At 41.9% G+C, this 26,449-nt stretch overlaps 1 protein-coding gene across 2 annotated transcripts in view; it reads right to left on the bottom strand.

Moving 5' to 3' along the window:
- Positions 1-11,455: 11,455 nt before the first annotated feature.
- The window catches only part of sgcd (sarcoglycan, delta (dystrophin-associated glycoprotein)), a 197,479-nt gene continuing 182,485 nt past the window's right edge, over positions 11,456-26,449 (bottom strand). For both annotated transcript variants that reach the window (XM_005725453.1, XM_005725452.1), the window contains exons 7-8: positions 23,574-23,697; positions 11,456-15,045 (exon numbers count right to left, since the gene is read on the bottom strand). In XM_005725453.1, coding sequence (XP_005725510.1) covers positions 14,860-15,045; positions 23,574-23,697 — 310 coding nt within the window. In that variant the 3' untranslated portion in view covers positions 11,456-14,859. The remainder of the gene's footprint in view (positions 15,046-23,573; positions 23,698-26,449) is intronic.

Genomic DNA, 26,449 nt, shown 5'->3' with positions numbered 1-26,449 from the left:
TAATTTTTCAAGGGATCTTATATCTGTTTTCACTCTTGTATGCTTTTCATACAAGTTTCACACAAGACAGATACAAACTTTATAAGATTTATATCTTTTCCATATGGGTACCTGTTATAGCTGCCAAATTGGCGGCAGTGTCTAAAATGCCAGTGACTGAGGATAAGCCTGTTTACATTTGGTTGTGCTTTGGTTAGTTTCCTGCTCTTTCTTTCTTCAATCAAGCAACATGTAATATATATTTCAGGGTGTTAAATACTGGTGTTATGTCAGGTACCAAAGATTGCAAAGCTGTACCAAGGTGCCCTTCTGCACTGGTGCATTGATGCTTGATAATACTGGGTGCCAAGAGAAAAAACATCTTTTGAAGACATGCAAAGTGTGGATGTTGGAGGAGTGGTAGTGGAGCAAGTTGGATGTTTGTCAGTCATGAGTCATGTTTTGTGCTCTGCAGTGTTTTGTTCACTTTAAGCACCCAAATCTACTTGATCAGGTTCATGAAACAACATTTATCCTGCAACAGTGCTGAAAAAGTATGCCCTCCCACTGTGGGTAAATGAGGTACTGAGGGGTCTTTTAAAAGCATTTATACATGATGAGTCCTGGAGACCTGTCTGACTTGTGACCCAAACCTGGTGCATCCTAGCACAGGTGCATGAACACCCAGTGCATGGAGGCTTTCACGAAACAGCAGCAATAGAAGCGCAAACCTTCAACAAGTCAGTATTTGTGCTATGTTTTGCACAGTAGTGAAATGCTGTTTTGCTAATTGGGAGACTACACCCTCGTGGGTCGTGCCAGGCCCTGAGCTCTACATAGCCTGTGAAAATGGTCACCAATGTAAGATTATTAATCAGGCTTTAGTCCCAACATTTGCATTTATGCAGCCAAACCGACTGCACAGCTACCCTAACGATAAATAAAGTATCCATACCCTGGAAGTATAGGGTGATCGAAAAGGCCATTAAAATACTTTTAAGCTTAATCCAACTGCTTTGCTGCCAAGCAACCACCAGTAATTATAAAATTGTTGCTCTTTCCTCTGTAACAGAGCAGGGAATGCTTTTCTTTCCTACGCTGAACACCTGCAGCTAATTAATCCACAGCTTGAACAGCAGACCTCCTGCTGTTAAGAGCAACAATTCATTAAAGGTTTCTCAATACTTCAAACAAAGTTTAGAGATTCAATTACCTCCAGCAGGTGTAGCATTAGCAAATTCAATTTGATTTAGCGCTCACAACTTTTCATTGCAACCAAAACAAAATGCTAAAAGAGGCCAATTAAAGAGAAAATGAGAATCAGCAATAGAAATGATCCTTCTGAGATCAGAAGACCGAACTGTAGACTTTGACCTTTTTGTGCATGCACATACTAGCGTCAGAAATTCAGGACAAAGATGCCCTTCACAGCTCATAAAAGGACTGAATCAAACATTAGCCACAACAATGCCCTTTAACAGACGTTCACCCTCTCCGCATCATTTAGTTGTTACTTAGTTATGCATGAATGTGACCATTGTTCCCTCGTGTGAATACAACCACTGTGATACCACTGTATGTCGGGTTATTCATGTGATTCAAGTGAGCATTGTGGGAGAGAAAAATGGAGCGGTTTTTGATCGCAGCCAGCAAGCGCTCAGTCCAAAGCCCGAAGAAAGAAAATGTTGGCACCTCAGAGTGCACAGAGGGAGAGAATTCCAGCATTGCACAAAGCCCTTGATCAGCACAAACCCAACTGACAGACCGCTGTGCTATCGAAACACAGACGGACCTTTTTATGTTTCTAATTACAACAAATGCAGTTTTGCATGGGTCAGGAAGTATTGATGTGCACAGGAGATCTGCAGGGATAAAAACACTGTTGTCCAATCACCTCAACAAGGAGCGCAGCCTGAGTACTCCCACAGCGTCCCAACGAGAGGTGCACAGCGTTCCTGCAGTTTCATTTCTGCGGGTGGAGTTTTATGTAGTGTTTAAAATAGCAACACCCAAAAACATACACTTATCAGGTGTGGGGAAGCAGACCCTTTCATACCAGAGGCCACGCCCCTCTCTCAGGTGCAGCCAGTTCCCAAGAGAGAACAAGTCAACTTCCTTGCTTCTAAGGCTACGTTCACACTGCAGGCGAAAGCGCATCAAATCCGACTTTTTTGACCCTATGCGACCCATCTATCCGATCATGGTATGACAGTGTGAACGGCACAAATCCGATATTTTCAAATCCGATCTGGGTCACTTTCGTATGTGGTACTGAATCCGATACATATCCGATGTTTCAGAAAGCGACCGCTGTGTGAACGGTCAAGTCGCATTAAATCCGTCTTTTACGTCACTGACACAAGACAGATGCCAATTATCAGCGCCCGAGAAGACATCGTGAACGCTTCCTGGCCATCCATTGTAGATGTCAGTGAAACTGTTTAGAAGAAAACGTTGGAGAAACGTGAACATTTCATTTGTACTGTATAATCTGCAGATTCTGACAGAAATCTGCAACTATCCTTTGAAGCACCGCTCCTCTAAAACAGCAATAAGGATCATTATTAGGTTATTTACATTATTATGTAAATAACAAAATAACTTAAAGCAAAAATTGGGAAACGTGAAGTCCGAAGTCTTTATATTAAGGCCATCAGTGAAACAATACTGTTGCTCTGGGTCTAAACAGAACGCGTTGTGTGTGACGTCTTCTTTTGCGCATGCGGGCCGCTTTGAGCGTTCACACTAGAGCACACTAGGGGTGGCTGTAGCTCAGGTGGCAGAGCAGGTCAGCCTCTAATCAGAAGGTCTGTGGTTCGATCCCAGGCTACCTCCTGGTTGCATGCCAAATATCCTTGGGCAAGACACTTCACCCGTTGCCTACTGGTGGTGGTCAGAGGGCCCGGTGGCGCCAGTGTCCGGCAGCCTCGCCTCTGTCAGTGCGCCCCAGGGTGGCTGTGGCTACAATGTAGCTGCCATCACCAGTGTGTGAATGACTGAATGTAGTGTAAAGCGCTTTGGGGTCCTTAGGGACTAGAAAAGCGCCATACAAATGCAGGCCATTTACCATTTTTTATCTGTAGTGTGAACGAGCAGTGTTCTCGTGTGTGTTATAGTCCCTCCCATCAGAGACACGAGAAGAGAGGAGTCGAAGCCACATGCTACGTAATGCTGACTCACAAAACTCCAAATTAGGGCTGGGTATCGTCACTGATTTCTAGAATCGATTCAATTCCGATTCACAAGGTCCCGAATCGATTCGATTTAATTCGATTCGATTCGATTTCGGACAAAATAAATTTATATTAAAAAATCGATTCAGGATTTTAATGAATCGATTTTACGTTATCCAAGCCAGAATCGATTTTTATCGATAAATCGATTATAAAAACCCACCCCTACTCCAAATATCCAAACAATAACTAGGGCAAGAACAAGAATTCCAAACACTAGGAATTTTCAGAGAGGAAACACAACAGGTTGAACAGAGGGAGACCAGACGATATATTCAGTCACAGGATAACGAGATGAGAGACAACAGGTGGGACGCACAGCTGAACACTATAGACATAACAAGGCAGGGGAAGGAAACGCAACACAAGTTACCAAAATAAAGCAGGAAGACAAAACTAAATGAGGAACGAGGGTTACCTTGACACTGGGGAGGAACTGGGAAGACGGTGAATATATAAAGACAAAGGACAAACGACAGGACTTGGACAGAAAGGAAGACAAGAGGAAAACAACTAGAAGCAACCTGCACGTCAGCTGAAACGAACAAGAGCAGAAACAAAGAGCCACAGAAAAGACTTCTTCATTACTAAACAACCACTCAACTAAGTAAATACCAACTATTACAAGGACAACAAGACACAAATGATAACTAGGGTACGCACAAGCTCACAATAAATAATAAGTCAAGTGACACACACTAGCTGACCAGGTGCAACCTTTGGGTAGATTTCATATCACTCGTATTCTGGTTTGCTAGTTAAAAAACAAATGCAGAAACATAATGACTCAGTCACTAAAAAAAGGACAATGACCTCCTTGCAGCTAAGATGGTTGTCCACTGCTTACAGTGAATTTCTCTGTATTGAGCTGACTGGAAGCAGCTGCAGTGACCAACAGGTCTCCCAGAAGTTTGGAGTGGGAGGAAACCAGTCTCCAAACAATCAAAGTCTGAATAACTTTGAGGCTGGCAAAGGTTTGCAAAGTGCAGTGAGTCTGCAGTGATGAGCGGAACTCAACACCAACCTGCCTGTTTACAATAACGAGCTGGTTGCCTACTGGTTGTATTGTGGTTATATTCCTATATCAAAGCATTTTGTCATGAAACTTTGCAGTGAAATTGCCGTCCTGCAGCAACTACGTCACTAATTGTGGAGGAATTGTTGAATTACAAATCTATGAGGTTCTGTCTGGATTCTGAATGTAAGCAGTTCATTTCTGTGCATGTAGACGGCCACAGATTTGTGATTCCTGCCAATTTATTACAGTTAATGGCCAGTTTGACCCCATTCAAATGCAAACTGATGACTGCAGTGACTCACAGGTTCGAGCAGGTGAGCCGTATGCTGAAAGGCTGATGAGCTGTTTAAATCAGGTAAATTGCCCCTCAGTGGGAACTTCCACACCAGACCAGCCTCACTGACCCACCAGTTCATACTAATAAATATATTTTCTGTAGTTTGCGTGAAGCCGTTTTGCATTTCTCGGACTTCACTCCTGTCCGTGCAGCTGACAAGCTTTGTAAAAGAGCCACTGCCTCACTGCCAGCTTTTATTGGAACAATAATCGGAGACAAAAATGATCATCTTTGTGTGAAGAAACAGCTCTTCTACTACAATGGCACATTATGTCAAAAAGACCTTTCTGGATGAAAAATAAACAAAACACTTGACCTTGAAACGTCCTCAGAGCCATCAGCTTTGTTGAAATGAGATCAGCTGAATGACATAATCACCCGTCCCACTGGCTATCAGAGAAAGATGTTTGGAAATTTCTGCAAATCTAATGCAGGACAAAAAGCTTTAATGACGCACTAAGATGAAAATTTGCTTGCGGCATATCTGTTGCTCGAGCTCTGCCGTCGCTCTGTGAAAATTGTCTAATGAGCCGACCAGCCGAAGCACATTTTCCAGGCCTCCAGCTGTTCAGCAGCACAGATCACTCTGCAGCCTCGGCAGCGTAAGCCGAAGAAGGCGAGGAGCGCTCCTTAATCTGGGGTGGCACCGGTTCTCTCAGCTGATAACACAGCAAAACAAGATGGGAGGCGTGACCCCATCTGCACTCTGGCACAGCTCAGAGTGCAGGTCGGGTGAAGAAGATCAAATTAAAAAGACGCTGCAGGAAATGTAAGTTTATGCTGAGTGAATGTGGCCGCTGCTTTTTCACAACAGCCGAAAAGTCCTCATTTGTCTGTTTTTAGGGGGTCAAAGATTGACTTTTAGTGACAGGAAAGTTTCCGGAAGAGCAGTTGTTGCCCCTCTTGGCATCTTGGTGACGATAGTGGCTTTGACTTAGAAGACTGAAAATAAGTTCTCCACTTTACTCTCCAAGGCAGAAAGACTTGGACTCGAGTAACCCTCTGCAGATTCTTACTCTTAAAAAAAACACAAACAGACAGTTGGGACTACTTTGTCTGGAATAAAAAGCCTCATTAATGCCTGGCAAAAAGCCCCAGGGAGTGCTTTTTGTTCAAACCGAAGAGTGCCTGTCTCTTTTACTTCACTGATTTTTATTTGCACGTCGACCAGTTTTACACTCAGAGACAAAGAAAGCCATCAAACTTCGGCGAACCAATTTCACACATATGATTACTCATGCCGTCGGAACGATAGCGCCGCAATGATGATGAAGAAGAAGACGTCAGCAAATGTGAAAACTAGATGAAACAGGAAACGACATCAGATAACGACTCCAGTGGGCCGCCGTCTTCTGTGAAGATTAAATCCAGCATCACTGTTGAAAGTCCCACGTTCAGCTTGGATCGCGCTCGATCATGACAAGCACGATGTAGGTATGGGAGCGGCATAAACTTGAAAGGATGTATAACTGCTCACATTTTGATCTTGCCTTGTCTAACAGAGATTGTTATCTCCAAAGTGAAAGTACCATTTAAAAGTTGCATTTTTACTGTATTCAGAATGATGTGGCAAGTGAAGTGGGATTTTTCTTTGTACGGTCAGAGATTTTCACATTTTCTCCACATTTTGAGTCAGACGTAAATATTCTGCACTGAGGCTAGCTTTTGAAACTATGCAAATATTTTGTTGGTCTCCTTTTGCTGCCAAAACAGCCCTGACCAGTCGAGGCATGGAGTCCACTCGAACCCTGAAGGTGCGCTGTGGTATCTGCACCAAGATCTTAGCAAAAGTCCTGTAAGCTACGAGGTCGGGCCTCCATGACCTGTTTGTCACTGAGATCTGGAGAATTTGTTCTCCTCAAACCATTCCTGAACAGAGATGGGCAGTAACGCGTGTAATCTGATTACTTTTTTCAAGTAACCAGTAAAGTTCCTATAATCCTATAATCCTATAATTTATAATCTTTATAATCTTTATAATCTCTTCTGCTATTTGCACATTCTTTACTGTAAATTCCTAAGTTAATTTGTAAATTTTGTAGTAAATTGTAAATATTGTAAAACTTTTCTTCTGTCATTTAATGGTCGGGCATTGTACAGCTACAAGCATTTCACCCCCATGTCATACTGTGTATGGTTGTGTGTGTGACAAATAAAATTTGAATTTGAAGTAAGGGATTATTATTGCAAAAAAGTAATTAGATTACTGTTACTTTCCTGTAAGCACGCTGCGTCACTGCATTACTAAACCGTGATTTTGTTTGGGAGAGTGTCTCATGACAATGACGTGTGAGCGTGCAACAGTAATGGTCATGTTCGGATCAACAATGGATAATTGATCATTGATAAGTGCGGGAGACAGTATGACCGTGCAGCGTTTAAAGAGTGGAAGTACTCACATTACTTGAGTTCTTTAAAAAGTGACAAAACATTAGCGTCCACTGTGCAGTCAGAGACTGTTGCATATAACTTATTTTTGCTTGATGCAATGAGCATAAAGTTAAAACATTAAAACTCATAAAACAAGTTTTATAAAGAGATTTTTTAATTTAATTACATTTTATATGATGAAATATGCAGAAAAAATAGAATTGGGCTGAAAGGTCTACTGCTTCATTACGTACTCGGGTTGTGCATCCTGTTTTTAAAAAGTAACTAAGTAATAAAGTAACTAATTACTTTTGAAAATAAGTAATCAGTAAAGTGACAGGATTACTTTTTTGGAGAAGTAATCAGTAATGAGTAACTAATTACGATTTTCAAGTAACTTGACCAACACTGCTCCTGAACCATCTTTGCTTTGTGGCAGGGCGCGTTAAACTGCTGCAAGAGACCACAGCCGTCAAGGTGTGCGGTTACCATGACAGCGTGTACATGGTCTGCAACAAAGCTCAGCTGGTGATACGTGCCAAAGAAAGATCCATATGGATGGCAGGACCCAAGGTTTCAGAGCACAAACATTCCCTGATGCTGCCTCGCCTCCTTCCCATAGTGCCTCCTGGTGGCAGGTGTTTCCCAGGTAAGCGGCGCACAAGCACCTGACCAATCGCGTGATGTAATGGAAAACGTGAGTCATCAGACTAAGGCACCGCCTACTGTTGCTCCGTAATCCAGTTCTGATGCCCACGTGACCATTTCTCATACTTCCACACTGTGATGTTCTGAGTCTTCTCTGTGGATCCTCAGACACTCATGACCTGGTCACTGGCTCACCACTCGTTCCTTCCTTGGACCACTCTGCCCGCCCCACAGGTGCTGCAGGTTTTCGATGCTCTGACCCATCTATCCATCACAGTTTGGTCAAATCGCTCAGATCCTCACACTTTTCCTCACCTGCTCCCCAATGTCTCCCACCCACTAACAGGTGCTATGATGAAGAGATAAATTATGTATTCACTTCCCCTATCAGTGCTCATTATGTCACGCCTGATCCGTGCGTATTTAATGCAGATTTAGAACAAGGGCATAAACTCATCGTCAGCCTTGTAACATATAAATAAAAGTACATTATCTTGAAATGTGTGCGTAACCTTCTCCGTGCTCCATTCACCTTTTTACAAATGTTTGCAGTGCAGATGAAAAGTAATTGAGTCCAGCGATCCTCAGGCTGAGGGAGCAGAGGACTTCCTGTTTCCCTTTGAAATGTTTTTTACTCAATAACTGTCAGATTTACCTGAAAGTCCGATTTTTCTCAAACTGCCTGAAGCCAAGTGTATAGAAACCTTAAAAAAACCTCCTATATTTACACTTTTCTATTGTTAACTTACTGCTCCATGACATTGTGTTTTTTGGGAGACACATGCATTTCAGATAAACTTTGTTTTAAAAGAGAGATGAACTAACCATCAGCACGAATCCTGCGGGGAATCAGCTTTTGTTGTCGAACTAAAGTTTAATTACACATTTTGTTGGGATTTTTAACATTTCTGAAACAATGCGTCATAAAATGAAAAAGGAGGCCTCAGTCACACTCAGTCTCTCGTGGAAACTTCACCAAAAAGTTGGGTGGTTGTTGGCAGTTAGCGGCTGTCGCTAGCAGAAATAGGTTAAAAGAGGGTGATGCATCAAATGCATGCTTGTGATTGCTTTGGTTGCTAGCAGATTGCTGCGGTTGCATTAGCTTGCATGAAAGATGGCAACTTGTCTGCAAGTACAAGCCTACTATTTTTGCAGGACTCACTGACTGGACACAGGTGCCAACAACCTCCAGTTACCGGTTGAAAAATACTCTTTCCCCTGGCAGCCGGTGGTTGCAGCTGCCAACACGCAGCAGTCTACAGCCCGGCTCAGGGCTTGTGTGATCGGAGCTTGCAGAAAAAGGCACGTCATTAACTGTATCTGTAATTCCAGTTTAAAAACTGTGGATATTTCCCATAAAATCAATGGACAGTTAGCTACTGGTACACTGGCAAAAGTTAATGCTCATTCTTATCAAGACTATTATTAAAAATTATACTGAAATATGAACATGTGTTGCTAGTGAAGGAAATTAGCCAGGACTTTGCCTTTGTTTCAGGATTTCTAATTCAGCTTGTGGAGTTGCTTGCGTGTCAGGGAGGATCCAATGACCACTGCACTGATTTAAACAACGCCTTTTTATTTTGGCATCTTTGAAAACTACTCCATGAACGGCAGTTTCAGATTCAAAATGAAGAAAAATATAAATACTCAGGATGGATGTTGACCTCAGTGCGTAGCCAGAGACAGAAGTACAGAGCGCACAGCATAAACACAGGGCTGGAAGAACTGCTTCCAGAGCAACACCGCCCGGTCAATCACAGAGATCGATCAGCAACAGCCCGCTGGATGAGATGAGCGATGGCTAATGAGTAATTATTTACTTTCTTAAGTCCTTTTACTGTGAGTTAACAACACCAGCTGCTGTTCCTTTCTTTTTCTTTTTGGGTATGCCCGATCAAAACACTTCTCCTCAGCCCTGTGCGACATCCTGGTCTCTGCTTTCTGTTTCTTTGTACTTCTCTGAGCGTCGTTCAGTACGTTCTGTGGAGCAGAAGAACCAAAACAAAACAAAAGCTCACTCGTAGTTGCACAGATTTACACACGGCACACTTTGAGAGAATGCAAAGACCTCGGGCCCAACAGAACGACAACAACAACGGCAACAAAACCAAATGAAAGGCAGGTCTGTGTGTGAGTGGAACATCTGAGCTCAGCAGGAGAGACGGGCGTAGGAAGGAGAAGGCAGAAAAACAAAACCAGCTTGTTCTCCACAGGCGAACATTGTATACATTTCTGTACATGCTAACTCAGTGGACATCCTCTAACACTGTTATTTTTTTTTGCCCTTTTTGGTATAAAAACACATACTGATGTACAATATAAAAAGAGATTTTCCTTTTTGTAAAAGAGCAGTGTTTCTCTTCTGTCAGTGTGAATCATCTAATGCTGCAGCGACAAGGTTACATTATTTACATATACAACCGTATAAAAAAGAAGAATTCCTCCTGTGTACATGTAGTCAAAAAACAAATACATCAGTTAGGTTCAGTTTTAGTGGTGAAATATTTGTGAAGGTCCTTTAATATACAGCAACCGAGAAGCTGGAGACAGCAGGAAGGTTGGTACACCCGACTCTGGAAAAGGATGTGACACACGCAACAACTGAGACATGAATAAAGTAAATGCTGCGCACTACTGTGACTGCGTTTAATAGGAAATGTCGAGTTCCTTTTCGGTGCATCGATGAAAGATCTTCACAACTTTGCACTTCCAGTTATTGCATCTTAAAATGTGCTTTAAGATGTAAAATGCCTCGATTTCTGCCACATTTACACATCACAGGTGAGCGATGTTTTCATACCACCGGCCGGCTGCCCGACCCAAACGGAAACAGAAACCGAGGGGGAACTCAACGCATCGTCAGTGAATGCTTTTGCTGATGTATTACTACAGCCTTGCAGATATGGTAATTAGGCAACCTTCCATACTTGCTGCCGCAGATTTAGTTCTGCAGCCAGACGTCAGCCAGACAATATTGATACTGCACAGTTCTGCAAGACTTGGTGGAAAACACTTTGTTAAATTGAAGATATTCTCGATAGCTTTCGACAATATCTGTGCAGTATCGTAGGATGGTTTTGGGAATTTCCTTCTGATCTCAAAACACTACACTGAACTGACAATGTCAAGACACAAAGACCGAGTGATACACATGAGATGTCCTTTGGTGCCAGCGGCAAAAGTGAGGCTGGTCTAACCCACAGACAGTATAAAAGATTGGCACACCAACTGGATCTGAAAAGCAAAGTCACCCCAGAAATAGGGCTGTGCGATATGACCAAAATCTCATATCCCGATATAAGACATCTATCGTCGATATAAATCACAAAAATGTAACATTTTCTGAAAATTCTGTGAATCTCGGGCAGCTCGTCTTGCGTGAAGTGTTTCCAGCTGCGCGTCATGTAGCTGGAGTCGAGTGTTTTAACCGATGCATGAAACGATACATTTTTAGACATAAGTTGTAACGGTCGCCGTTTTCTTTGTGAGTATTTATTACACGGCGTACTTCGGGGAAAAGCCTGTTCTAACGTTTGAGTCTAAGGTTTATTTTTTAGCTCCTGACGGCTCTTTTTTACTTCTCATCCGTAAATACTCTGCATCTTTCACGTGATTCAGTTTATTTTGAAAAGTCTCAACAGGATCTTGAGCTTTATTGTGAAAGGTTTATGTGTCGTTGTTGCTAACGACAACGCATAAAAACAGGCGCTTGTCCGTCCGTAGTGTGGTTATATAAAATATAAGAGAAAGAGAAAACTTTATTAATAATAACTACAGTGACCATCAAAACCATGAAAAAATATCGCCGTAAACAGCTTATTTTGCAACACCACGAAACAAACGATAGCGTAAAATGAAACAATGTTTTTATATTGTCATCCGATATATATCGTTATATCGAACAGCCCTACCCAGAAATGCCTGAAACCTGCATTGCTTTTAATGGCCACCAGGGGGCGATACTTCTAGAACAACAAGATGGTGAAAACAATCAAATAAAGCTTCACAGGCTTCACTAACCACTGGGCAGTCATGAAGGTTCAATTCACCTTTCATACTGTTTTTAGTCTTAATTTTGATGCCAACCATAAAAATTAAAAATAAATTTAGATTCTGGTTGATCATCGCCTCCAAGATCGTCCTCTGAAAATCCGCATGAGCATTTGGATGGATGACATTTGATGACCTTCCTGCAGCTTTAATGATGAGTTTTGACAACCATTAGAATAGATCCAAGCTACTCTTTCCAAGGGTAGCTGCTAAACCAAACACCCCTTTGTGTATTTCTCTTGGACGCCAGCACTTGTGACAAAATGGCAGTACGTGACTGGGTATTTTTGAGCTAGTGGTTCAAGATAAGCAGTGGAAATCAAAGACACTGGCAAATTAAACTCCAAAGGATCACGTTACACATTTAACCTCAGATTTTGAGCATGCAAAGCAACAAGAACTTAAAGTGATACTTGAAAAAAACAAAGCCGGCACTTCCTTTTGCAGAGTCAGGTGTTGACAGCAGGGGGCGCTACAGTCAAATATGGAACAAAGGTCTTTGCATTCGCACACAGGGAAAGATTTGTGATGAAACACAACTGAAATCAGAGATCATAATACTCACTGATGCCAAAGAAAGTCTGGGTGATGTGCTTTTTCTTGCCACAAGTGCATCGACGTAAGGCACAGGCACAGTTCCCCTCTTTCAACAGAGTGGCTCGCTTTAGGTTTTTTTGTGTATTTTTTTTTTAAATCTTTTTTTGTCCTTTTTAAAAAAATGTCCCAGTGCAAGAAACAAGTAGGGTGACCACCGGCGAGGTTCGAGCAGCTCACGTTGGATGTTTGTGTTTTTATATGCGAGGTTTGGAAATATCAAAGCTGTTGCTGTTTTTCGTCATTTTCTTCAGTGTTAGGACGACAGGAGGGAAGCCGATGCTCTCTTTTCAGGGGTCAGAATTTATGCAGGCAACAACAACAGTTAGCATACAATCAATACATGAGATTAAATAAAATATCCACAGAATTCAAAGTTAACACAGTTTGCTTTAAATGTTTAAAGATTTCGAACAGATCAATGCTTCAGCCTCTGGTGCCTTGTTCATGTCATATCACGAGGAATACAAGAGTTAAGATTAAAAGATTAGGCCGACAAAGTGAGTCTAGACTGGAGATCTGAACCAGAGACCTTCTAACACAATCTAAAACTGCAACTCTCCAACGTTAATGGGGCACGTTCAAGTGATCGTCCGGAGTGAAATGGGACCCTGTGGGAGAGAACAGGAATAAAAAGATCAGAATTCCAACTTTAGAGAACAAAAGTTGGAATTTTGATCATTTTTCTTGTGACAGTTTTAAATTTGCTTTACCTTATAACACAAAGCACTTATAGGTGACTCTTATTGTGGTTTGGTGCTATATAAATAAAAGCCACCCCCAACCACCACACCCATGTGGAAAACATGAACGTTCCTGATGTGGTTTCATTATGCTTTGAATGTTAAGGGAATGATTTCCGTCAGAAAAACGTAACCACGGGATCAGCGTGCTATGGCTTTACCGTTCAGGATCACCTCATACAAGCATGAAGCCACCACACTAACATGTTCTTCCACTTGAAACATCGCTCTTTGACATATTTTAGGATGTCCAGATGCACAATTATTTTAACTGTTTAGCTCCATTCCCTTCAACTGAAATTTGATAATAATTCCTCTTTTTTGGCTCGCTTAGATTGACTCTGATTTTTACACAGACACTGACGGAGACTAGTGTAACTACACTGGCAGTTGATGGTTGCTGGACTGCAGGTGACCATATTGTGGCGTACTTTCTAGACTCGCTGATCTGATGGTAAAGTTAACTACATTGAAGAGAAAGTAACTTCAGGGTCCCGAGAAAAACTCAGAATTCTGAGATAATAAACGGGATGTGAAGGAATCCCTTCACATCCCGTTGAAGGATAAAACTTTAGATATTTAATAAAAATTCTGCAAATTCAAAGAATATGAAAAGATTTGCTTTAGAAGAAAACAAACTGAGCACTTTGCAGAACATGCAGTTTGTTTCTTTGAAGCCAAATATTTTTTGGAAACGAACAGAAGCCCAGCTGAGTAAAGGAAATATGATATGAACATGGCTTCACAGTCTGATAAGCATAGCAACTTGCACACGGTCTTACTGTCACAATTTAGCATCAACATATCCCCACAAAATCAAACAAACTCTTAAAGGAACTGTGACAGAGGCACGCTGTAAATGCTGTTTGCTTAAAATTGAACTTAAAAAGTTTTGAAAGTCTTTGCGTTCGTTTTATGTCCTGATCGAACTCTAGGAACATTCGCCATCAGTAGTTCTCAAACTTTCTTTCAAAGGCTGAAAAATGTTAGGATCCCACAGTTGTTGGATGCATATACGTGTATTTGTTTTATATCAAACATCAAAAATAAAGAGAGGATCCAAGTGGAATCTTTGTGAAACAAAGGTCTTTCCAGGCCGTCCTTCCCTTCAAAAATCATTTCTCTAAATTAGCGCCCACCCTCTAGTTTGAGAACCACTGGTGTGAAGTTTAAAACCTCAACTGAAGCAAGTTACAGGGAAGGAAAGAGAAGATGGAGGCAGAGGAAAAAAAGGAGGTGATCACCCTAGTGATTCTCGTACTGAAATGCTCTTGACAGAGAAAGGGAACACGTCAGCGTCTCTTTCAGTAACTCTCTGGAGATCCTCCTTTTAGTTTCTACCAGGAGGCTTCTACAAGCAAACAATGTGTGTGTGTGTGTGTCTGTGTGTGTGTACCATGTGCGTATGACTGTTAGGATCACACAGATATATTACAAATACTGGCCATTTGCTAAATAGAGTCAGTTTATTCCCAATGTGACGGAGACCTCAGCTGTATTAAAAAACGTTTTCTTTGTTTCTTTTTGTTCTTGTAATGATCTCTATGTGTGAAGAGCTTAGCGGAGACTTTTAGGTTCTCATGATGATCGACTTCAACTCAGGAAATTAAGGGAAAGAAAAAGGTTGCATTAAACTGGAACATGTCAGGAGCTTAAAACATATCATTTGGGCCTAAACATCAGTCTGTGATTGTAAAGTGTTTCCATCAGTGTGTCTGTGTAAGTACAGTATCTATGATTGTTTGTCCATCAGCTCTGGCAGTCTTTGTATTTCTGTACGTGTTATCTGTGAATCAGTCCTAAAGGCAGGCGATATGTGTACATTTGTCTGTTTAGCCCGTCTCTCTTTCAGGATGCGTTTATTTATTTTTGTACGTATGAGTCCTAGAGGCAGACGTTGTTGCTGATCTGGCAGGTGGATCCGGTGCCAGCCTGGGACAGGAAGAGCCTCCCGTTGGGGCAAACGCAAACCTCGTAGACAGTCTGCCTGGTCCCAGAGGACGAGGAGCTGGTGGAGGCCTTCCCCTCCGGCAGCTGCAACAGCCGAATCCTCTGAGCATCCAGCGAGATCTGCCGTAGAGGGAGAAGAGCAAACTGGTGAGATTAGGGAAAGTAAAGAAGAGAAATGAAATGGGTAGAGATGTAGAAACAAAGCATGAAAAGCAGATGGTTGAAAAGTCTGGAAAAGACTGCTGCAAAAATTAGCTTTCTTGCATCCACATGTTGAGGTACATAGTGCTGAAATTTGAAATTATAGGTTGGTGAGGTGGCAGAGTTCAGCTCAGCACAGTCCCCATCACAGCGAAAAGGTTCTGGATTTTGGATTTTGGACTGTTGAAGCCCAGAGAGAAATCATGCAGGCACACGGAGAACATGCAGAAACGTGCATGTCAGAATAACCAGTTACTCTAAATCGGTCAGCTGTGATAGTCGGCAGCAGGCTCTGTATGTTAGACCTGCGATAGATGTCACAGCTGGTATAGATTCAACACCCCCCCCCCCCCCCCCCCCCCCCCCCCCCCCAAACTACCTTCAGTTAGATTAGTAGTTAAGAAGAAAGATGGATTTATGGACACATCGGTGCAAAGACCCATATTAGTTAGCTAACCCAGTTAGCTGAATTAGCTTTGTTTTTGTGTTTGTGAAAGATATCACAACTGTTTTTATGAATGTAAAGCATAATAAATAAAAAGCAAGGTGACTAAATGCTGCCCTGGTAAATTAAGGTATTAATATTTTATTAAGACACAATGCAGTTAACTGTTGGTTCTGAGATGTCACACAGTCACCCACCACTCGCTGAAGCTAGCTGTGACTGAAAGTTGTAAAACAGCAATGGGAATGCTAGCCTTGCTAACCAGGACTGTTCTGTAGAGCTAAATAAAGACTGGCTGTATCGTGGTTGTGTCGGGAAACTCCAAGCGTACGTACATACTCGTGAGCAAAGAAGGCTACTTCTGCTAGCACAGCTAATGTTAGCTGCATTAAGTAAACATGCTATTCGTGGGGAGAAATTGTCCATTTCATTATTCTCAGACTATTTTCTGAGTGTTTTCTTACTCAATGACTCAATATTCTGATTTCTTCCTCCCGCTTAATCAAATATTAATCAGTTGCCAGGAGCATCCACACTAAACAGAGATAAGAGTCTTAGTTGTCTCAGAGAGACGTCGGCGGGGGTGGAGGTTCAGCTGCCTTTCTGCTTTGCACTTAATTTGGCTGACTTTTTATTTTCATCTTCTCCTGATTGTTAGACGTAGGCACTACAGACTGTGTTTGCGTTTAAGAAACAGGTTTTTGGGGTTAAAACGGGTCACAGCAGTAACCCTGCTCGTTGGTAAATGATGACTCAGGAGTGACAGACTAACCTGATGCATCAGTGCAGTGACACCTTATTCAATTTAGATTCAATTCACTTTTATTTACACAGTGCCAAATCCCACAGTTATCACCTCAAGGTGCTTTATATTGTAAGGTAAAGACTCTACAATGACACAGAGAAAACCCCAACAACCAAACAACCCCTCTGAGTAAGCACTTGGTGACAGTGGGAAGGAAAAACTCCCTTTTAACAGGAAGAAACAGAACCAGGCTCAGGGAAACACGGACCTCTGCTGTGACTTATTGTGGGTTAGAGAAGGAAGAATTCTGACACTAATTTCCACCCGAGTTCCTGGGATGTAATTCCTGCTTGTTTTCTTAATTTTCATTTTCGTGTCAATGATACTTGGCATTTTCACTGCTTTAGTTGCTGGTTTTCATTTTAACCTGAATAATCTTCTACTTATTTTATGGACTCAACTCATCAGTCATAGTTTATCATCTTTACTCTCTGAAACAGAAACTGTCTCCCGTTTCAAGGGAGAAAGAAACCAGATAATTCATCCTATAAATTAAAAAGTTGCACTGATGCAAACTCATTAACATAATTTGCATAATGTTATGAGCACAATCAACTTGCTGAGATTTTCTCACTTGTATGATTGAGGATGGATGAGTGAAAAATAGGTGTAAATCTTATACATATACGTTGTTGGTATTTACCAACAACAAGAACCTTTGTGATCATCTGACCTGCAGACACGCAGAACTGTTTTCTAAACCTCTTAAACTCTGTTTCCAGCTTTTCTCAGCTTTGACAAATTTACTTTTACTCTTCATCTTTATCTTTTCTCCTCCTTCAGGGATTAAAACTGATGACATTTTGGTAAAAGGCATGGCTCTGCAGTATCCTGTAGGACAACACCGCCTCAATCTAGAGAGATTTCTGCACAGATGATGCCAGGCAGGAGCAATCTCAGTGACTTTTATCATAAATATGACTCTACTGTGCAGCGATGCTGTTAACTTCAAATCCAACACATGACCTTTACAATTCATTCCACTCATGTCCACTGAAAGGGCTGGAAAACACTGGGAAATGTGGGAGGAAAAATCTCAAGTCAGAAAAACTGGATAGATGCTGCAGTTGAGTATCCAGGTCACTTAACATTCTATGCAACCAACGAAGGGGAGAGCGAAGGTGTCAGGAGTTTCAGACACTATTTATGTGAGTCAGAAGTCCTGAGAAGGAAAATAAAAGCCAAGGAGAACGAGTGAATGATTTACTTTGAGGGCAGCTAAGAGTGACAAGAGAAGAAGAGCGATTCAGTTTAGCTGAGGACTGGCTGAGTTCAGGAGAGAAGAGAAAGACTTCTTGGTGACCAAATGTAGTTGTGATTAACATGCTAAACATAGCAAATACAGTACAGTGTTGTAGTCTTATACCACCCATCATTTCTTTCTATTTTGCTAGGAAAATTGGAAATAGGTGCAGAGATTTATTAAAACCTGCAAAGATACATCGAAATACAGCATATAAGGCAAAACACAGCATTTGTAAAGTATTTGGACTGACCACCTTAATTCCTCAGCACAGCCTGAGCTCTTTGGGGAAGCCTTCTGAAATTTAGTCCTCAGGAATACTTCTCCAGTCTTCTAGAAGCGCATTGAAAGCTTTTCTTTGGATATTGGCTGCCTTTTGCTCTGTTCTGTCAAGATGATCTTGGACATCTGTCAGATTTTCATACCTCATCCTTTTCTCCCTGTTTCCCATCCTTAAGATTGGCTTCTTGGTCTATTCTAAAGGAAGCCACTTCCATTTGATGATGCTTTGAAAAAAATTGTAGATTGCTCAACTGAAGGACCAGATACATCCTGTGTCAGGGCCTTTTTTAAGGAAATCACTTTCAGATTCTCCTTGTCTGCTGTAAATAGTTTTTAGACTTCTTCTGATCTCCACTTGTCCAGTTTCCTCAATTTTTTAAGGACACACTACATATCTCGGCATTGTGTGCGGTGTTTGTGACTAATAGCTCCTTGGGAATTACATTGTTGTTGCAAAAATATCAGCTAAAGAAATGGGAAAAATGTGTTTAGCAACAGACTGCTAGTAAAAAGTTCTTGAAGATATTGAAGAATTCAACAAACATCAGCAGACAACAAAAGAAAATTCCTCAGAAAATGGTCAGGTACAAGGACTGGACTGAAGGAAATGACTGAAAAAGCAGCAAATGGTAAAAGAAAACATTTGAAAGACCTTCAGAAACCCTGGAGAACTACTGAACAAGAGCATTAAACACTGTCTGGCTTCTTGGCCATTAGGTCCATCTAGGAGGTTTGAAATTTGGAAAACTAAAAACTGTGCACTTATTAGGAAACCACACTGTGCTTTGGACCAATCAAACCTGAAGGTAAAACTAGAAGTTGTTTAACTGGTTGCCTATGATCATATTTCTCCTCAGCACTTAGACTTCACTGTAAACTAAATTGCCCTCTACAGCAGGTGTTTTGTTTGAGGAGGCCCCAAATCCAGATGAACAGAGTTTTATTTTGGGATATTTTTAAGTATTTTGTTGGCAGAGAGTCCCAAACAGGGTAAATAAAAAGCAAAAAAGCCCTCTACAAGTTTACAGTTGGCTCATTCAAAAGTTATTCCTCTCGTCTCCTGAGCAATAAAAGGAGAGCAAAACCTAAGAAAAGTTGTTCTGCAAGCCGCTCCATAAACACATTAACCCATAACTCATTTTATTCCCCTCATTGATTGGAACAAACCATCTCTCTCGGTCTGCACAGCCACAAACCACCGCTGCATGAATCCCCTCCTCCCCCCATCCTCCCGTCCTCCCGGGGCTCGTATGAGGCTGGTGTTGCACCGGCTGCGGACAGGAGGAGCTCTCCAGCCATAAAAAGGTAAAGGAGCCATTACGGTGCACCTCGGGGAGGCATCGCCATCAAATGACCTGGAACACTTTTAAAGCAGAGTCTCAGCTGACTTCCTCAGACAGCTGCTGTTGAACAAATCTTTCACCACGAGGGGCAGACGGTGTGAGACACTCCAGAACCTGTGTGTAAATGTGTGTGTGGGCGGCGGGATAAATTCGTGTGTCTGTGTGCTTGTGATGGGCAACAGTACAAACAGGTTGGGCAGGTAAAGGTGAGGTGAGGTCAAGGTATCAGTTCGGTTTTATTTCATGTCTCCAGAGGTTTTCTGTTGCTTCCTGCAGCTTGGAGGGAAAAGACTCCCGTAGGAATGCAAATGTTCTCTGCATGAGCTATATTATCACTTACCCTTTTTCCCCGATGCTGACTTCTGTGGCTTTTTTAGCCCTCAACACACCACATATTACTTCCATTTAGCAGGGTGGAACGACCACCCTGCACATGGTGATAGGTACCTGCTGTTAGGAGGAAGACATCACCTAATGGCTAAGCTAATATTTCTTTAATGGTTGTTATCAGTCCTGTATAATGCATACATCTGCAGTTTTTATTATCTTTGTCTGATGTGCATATTTGTGAAGATATGATGGTAAATCCATTCAACTGAGCCACGCACTATATGAGCAAAAACATCGGGCCACATCTACACTAGCTTTTCCAAAAGCCGTGCCCCTACTGCAGCTTCCACTCTTCTGTGAAGAATTTCTACATGATTTTGAAGCGTGCTTGTGGGAATTTTTGTCAGTTTATCCAGAAAAGCTTTTGTGAGGTCAGACACTGGATGTTGTATGTGGAGCCCAGGCTTGCCATTTCCATTGTAGTTCATCCCAAAAGTGGTTGATGGGTTTGAAGTCAGGGCTCTACACGTTTTTCCACACCAAAATCATCCAGCCATGCTTTTACGGACCTTGATGTGGCATCCTATTACAGTACCATGCACGAATTCATTGAGCGCTTTACAACAAGACATTCTTTGGGAAATGTTTGCAAAGGCAGACTGCATGGCTAGGCGCTCGATTTTATACACCCATGTCAATGGAACTGGGAAGTGAAAAAATATGTGGCCTAATACTTTTGTCCACGTATCTCATGATGGTGAAGAGAGAACCCTGGTTCCACAAATGAACACTTTTAGGATGGGCTAAGACTGACATTTACTCACGTGTGATGTGTAATAAATTACTTTTTGGAGTAACGACACCAACACTTAACAAACACCCACATTTGTTGAGTTTATAGATTTGACAAGGTAACGTTTCTTTTTGTAAATGTATGTACAGTTTTGGTTTCAGACTCTTGTGCATCCGAACTTAGCTTCTAGTTTGTTTCTCTGTATTCTGTCAGAGAGAAAACAGCTTCCGAGGGTCTCGTGATGAAAATGTTTAAATGCATCTTCGCGGGCTTCACAACAGTTTGTGCTTGCGTGTGATGACTTTCTTGTGTAACTGCCAGCGTCTTCCTTGCCCGTCTCAGACAGACTGCGTGGCCTTTCTTGCTAACTGGTGCGGGCTGTGATGTAAATCTGCACTGGTCTGTCTCACCTTGGTGGATAACCAACAGTGAGGCTAACAGAGAGTCAATTAAGGTTGAACTATGACAGCACCGGTGTTCAGCTCACACTTGATGCAGCGTCCTTGTAATTAAACATGCCAGCAGCTACACGTGTGAAGTGCAGCCTGTCCAGACGGCTGTAACAAGGACACCTTAAGTCAATGCGCATGTGCGCTCTGGAATTATGGGTCGTTCTTTGCGTGCTTTAAAAAAATGCTTCGAGAAGAGTGTGCACGACTCTATTTCATCATCTGCCTGTGTGGTCTGTGGGTGTCTGATAGCCAAAACCTTTCTGTAATTGCAGTGGCGGCGCCTGAGGAGAGAGGGGGAGCGTGAATGTGTGTTAGACAGAGGTTTGACAAATGGACATTTGCAACCCTAATGGAGTGTGAGAACGCGATTCTAATTATATGCACTGCCCACCGTTAGTCCAACAGCCTCATTTCTGACCACGCATCCATGAAATCTGTGAGAAGACGCGGCAGCAGCATGGCCGCTGCGGTTGCATTTAATTGGACTAAACTGGATTCAAGGGCACCTTCCTGAGACCGCCTCCCGCCCGCCCTCCCTCCCTCCCTGTGTCCATCTCATATCAGCAGTCTGTCTTAATGTACGAAACTGTTTTTGTGGGAAACTTTTAAACACTTTCTTCTTCCTAATCCTCCTCCGCTGATTTTAGCAGATTTGACATGACACGACTGGTGCAACCTAAGGAGGGAAATCCTTTTATCAGCGCAGCCGGCCGTGATGAATGTGAAGACTGATGTGTGTAACGAATCAGGGGATGGTTGGGGGAATTTAGGAGCAGGAAGGAAAGGATGAAAGAAGGAAGGAAGCAGCATGAGTGGATGAACGAATTTGGAGGGTGGGGGGGTAAACAAGCAAAGTTTACGACAGAAAGAGGGCAGAGAAAGGAGGAAGGAAGGACGGAAAACTGGAAAGATGGATGGAAATGGAAGCTAGCAGCACATAGGAGACACTGTGGGGAAGTAATTAGTAAAAGGAGGATGAGAGAGTATAAAACAGAACACCAATCATCTTATGTTCTCTTTTTTCCGCGAGGCTCTTACAGATCCTGGTGCACGGCCAGCATGTGGGAAATTGCCACCAGCCATTATGAGAACGCCGGCCCATGTTGGCGAAGGAAGCCAGCTATTGTTTGGATCGATGTTTGCTAAAAATAAGTTTGGACAGGAGAAAATGCTGAATTGAGATGGATCCCCATCAGCCAGCATGGCCGCAGGACAAGAAAAGTTAATTTGTTAACTTGTTGTCGGTGCGCAGAGCGAGAGCTTTGTGCAAAAACCACTTTTAGAGTAACAGGACTCAAAGACAGGAAGAAGTTTTTACCTCAAACCACTCATTGTGTGCTTGATGGCGAACAGTGCAGGCACAGATTTTTAAAAGAGAGGAAGTTAGATACACAAGGGCAAACAGGCTATGTGAATCTATGTAGCGCTATAATGAATCCTGCACAGGTTGCAGCATTCATACTGTGCAGGCAGAGTCAATGGCAATGTGATGCTAATGCAGTCAGCCCCACCCACGTGCATGTTAATCAGAAAGGGCAACCAATCAGCAGAAAGCTGGCTATAAATGAAAGGAGGTTTTGATCTGAGGAGAGCACATGTATGAATACGTTTACTGTATTATCTTGAATTGTAAATAATGCAAGTCTACCAGCATCTAAGAGGGTAACATGGAACTGAAAGTGAATATAATCGATTTTTTTCTTTCCTCTAGTCCTTAAAAAGAGACGCCGTGTTTCAGATCGACGATGACCTGAAGGCTCAGTATAAGAAAATTAAGAATATTTATTATTCGCTGGGATTTTTTAGCTAATTGAAACTGTGTTGGGATACAATCATACATACAGTCACTTCTGCTGGCACCATTTTAATGAGGTTAGTATGGGAAGCTTCAAACTAGCCTGCTGGCCCTGTTTGGTGGAGTTCGTTAAAGTCGATTAGAAATGAATGAACAAAACTCCAAATGAGACAAATAACACACATTAAAAAAACTGTCATTTTCATAACGAAGAGAGTGATTAATTAATTATTCTTTTAATCGCTGAAAGCTACTAAAGAAAAAAAATACAAATGAATAAAAAGATGAAAATGCTTCTTCTCACAGCAAAGTTCAGGACGAGTTCAGTAAATCTTTCAGCCTCAGGAACAAGTTTGGTGGTACAGCAGCAGATACTTGTGTTTATCTGCCAGATGGCAGCGTGGTAAACAGGCTGTGGATGGAGTGGGTGTCGTCTTTAAATATCTTTCAGAAATTTATAAAAATAGCAGCCTAGTTTCATTCCTGGGAATCTTGAGAATGGAGGTCAAAGCAAATAGATGCAGTTGGTGGTTGAAAAGTTTTTTCTCATCTTTGTGAAGAAAAAACACAAAAATTCCACTTTTAGTGGCTTTTTGGTTTTTAAAAAATGCTGAGATCCTTTCTGATTCAAAGGCACGTTTCAGAAAAATATGTCATATTGTACATTACGTTGCACTTACACATGTAAGCAAGCAACCAAAAATTGCAGATACTAATTCTGCAGAAATCAAGCTAGAAGTGGGTCCATAAATTGCAACAGATAGTTTAGGTAAAATGTTTAATTGTGGTTTAACAGGGTCTGAACTCCTGACTCTTTGGCTTTCTTGACTCGTCAGACTTATTCTTACCTCGAGACCCTGGTGTGGTGAGATCTCATGCCAAAATGCAGAAAATAACATCCCAGTTGTATTAAACCCAACATAACCCCATAAACTCCTGCTTCGGTGGACACACAGTACCTCTCCGTCTTTGGACTCCAGTCGCAGCTCGCTCCTGCAGATGGCCTGGATGTCTCCGGCCTCAGCCAGGATCTGGATTCCCTTCGGGGCCTCCATCAGCAGAGAGCGGGTGGGAGACTCCAGCCTGGAAACATACAGAGGCAGCAGCTTACAAACGGCAGGTACAACGTTCAGGGTGAGGGGCTGAAGTGAACTCTAACAGGGTAAGGAAGAGCACCGATTCATGTATGATGGGTGGTGAATAGTTTACATGATACATATGGCACAGGAGCCTTCAAGGTTTACATGGAAACCAAGCACCAAGTTAACAGATGTATCAGAAAATAAAGGTTAAATTCAGCAGTTGTATAAGTTCTATTAGTAAATACACCCACAGCCAGTGCTCATCAGTATCAGACTGAAAGTGGAAACTTTATAAAAACTCGATTCACGTCAAACTAACATATTTATGTAAGGGAATCTGCTCATTAGACTACTGCATTACAGACATTTACAGCATTACTTTTACCAGTAAATATTTGTTTCTATGAATAAACAGTTGTATAGGATTATGTGAAGGCCGTTTTGGGTACGTGGAGCATCTGTTCAGCTAACAGAAAAACCAAATGAATGGATTATCCACTTCTATTTGTGAATGACAGTGGAGGTTCCAGACCTCTGAATCGCTGCTAATATGTCTTCAATTCCTTCAATGATCTTAAATTATACCAACATTTGTTTTATACCTAATTCACCAAGACGTCAACAATTTGTAGTTAGGATAAGCCACAGGTTTCAAGATGTCCAGAAAAGTTACAAATTGGGAAAAAAGTTGAAAGTGGATGTAGAGTACTGTGCTATCTCTATATTTTGCTTCCAAGTGTTGAGTGAGCAACAGTGGTCAAGCCAAATATTGACTTTCAAGCTTGTTAGAATTGTACAAGCTCTGCTTTTGCCTTTTATCCTCTATTTCCATCTGTGTTTGCACACGTTTCATGTTTTTCTAGCTAAATATTTAAAACATGAGGGCTAAATCAAGACTTGTGCGCACAGTACTCTATTACCCATTTTTATGTCTTTGCGGTTCCTCCACAGTGACCTGAACTTACGTGTAATGAAAAAACAAAAACAGTCTGAAGAATTGAAGAAAAACGTGAGAACAGCCACTCTGAAACCAGTGCTGTGAATGGAGCACAAAGTAAGTGGATCTGACACTCGAACACTACGGCCCCTCTCTGCATGCTGTGGCTGTTCAAAATTTCTGCATGAGGATTAAAAAAAAATCAGCCCACTCGGCTTCACATCTTGACAAAACCACTCAGAGGCACAAGCCGATCTCTACAGGAAGCTGCAGAGATGTCAGAACGCCTCACGACAGTCAAACCTAAACAGGAGCGCTCTGTACACTTCCTGTCTTCCTGTCACCACACTGGTTGTGGATAAAATACGTGATGTTTTTTTTTCCACATGGAAGGTTTTAGCTGATACCACAACGAGAGAATTCGAGGTTTTGTTCTGAATGAAGCGTAGCTAACGAATACTTGGATTCTTTGCAGTCAGCGACTGCCTGAAGTGTACAAATGATGGACATCACCAAATGTTGAGTTTCCTCGCTTGATGTTCTCCGTCAGGCTTTGACTGTAGTCACCCACAGTTGTTCCCTGTTTGTGGGTCTCTCTGCATTCTGTTTGCTATTTAATAATGCAAAACCTGCTCTGCTGGATACGAATCAGATGACAAACGTGACAATCGAAGAATATCCCATTTCTTTGCATTGAGAAACTCATGGATTGGATCTTTTGACACAAAAGAATCCAAAACCATGGATCTTTAGCAGTTTGTTTTGGGTCGTTATTTGCTGTCTGATCAGGTTTGCTCTGTTTTCTGAGTCTGAGCAGAGAGAACAGCTCTGTACACATCAGAAGTCATCCTGTTTCTATCAGCAGTTCCACTGGCAGCCACACATACAAACTAAATCCACCGTAACTAACAGGTGATGCAGTATACTGAGAATGTGAGTGTTTCTCTCCTACTTCATATTTTTTCACCTTGGTTTCATCTGTCCAAAGATTTTTTCCAGAACTTTTCTGAAACAGGTTCTTTTACAGGTTATCTTTGGAAAGTGTCATCTGTCCTTAAAACCAGTGGTTTGTGTTGTGAATCTTCTGTGTTCATGAGGGCGTCTCATTTATCCATAACAATGATAGGCCCACCTCTTTGAGTGTTCTTAACTTGGTTAAATGTTGTGAATGCGTTTTTGTTGGAAACAACGTTGTTATTGAGTTTAGCTGCCGTCTTTGGTCTTTCAGGCCTTTTGATGTGGCTGGAGAGTTTATTATAAGCAGCTGCAACAACCACCTTGGGTTGGTTGTTGGGAGGCAACCTGTTTCCAAACAATTGTGATCCAATTCAGGCTGGTAACATATTAAAAAATTCATTTATCATCTATAAATTATACACAGACTGCAAACACAACCCAGCTAACGTAATCTCTAGCAGAGTCAGTCTGTGCCGATGAGCACAACTCAACTGCAACAGAGCTCTTGGGAACAGGGTCTCGTTTCAATTGGTAGCATCTAGTTGTGTTGTGGTATTCCTGTATAAATGCAAGAATGCAGCGTGCCTATGTATAACTCTTCAGGTAAATTACTATCCTGCAGCAACTACATTTCCGAATATTGTATACTGAATATGATTCAGACAGTAACAGAATTGCAAATTTTGCAAAGTTATCATAAACAGATTGCATGTAATTGCCAAACTGACCTCATTCAATTGCAAACCGATGAGAGCGACAGCTGTTGGCTCCGCCTACTTAGGTCAAGGTCAAGGTTCTTTATTTGTCACATGCATAGTTATACAAGTATAACACACAGTGAAATGTAGCCTGACACGCT

This window comes from Pundamilia nyererei, unplaced genomic scaffold (genome assembly GCF_000239375.1).
Source record: "Pundamilia nyererei isolate P.nyererei 1_Seehausen unplaced genomic scaffold, PunNye1.0 scaffold00015, whole genome shotgun sequence".
Classification (NCBI taxonomy): Eukaryota; Metazoa; Chordata; class Actinopteri; order Cichliformes; family Cichlidae; genus Pundamilia; species Pundamilia nyererei.
This window is presented reverse-complemented; position numbering and strand designations above follow the sequence as displayed.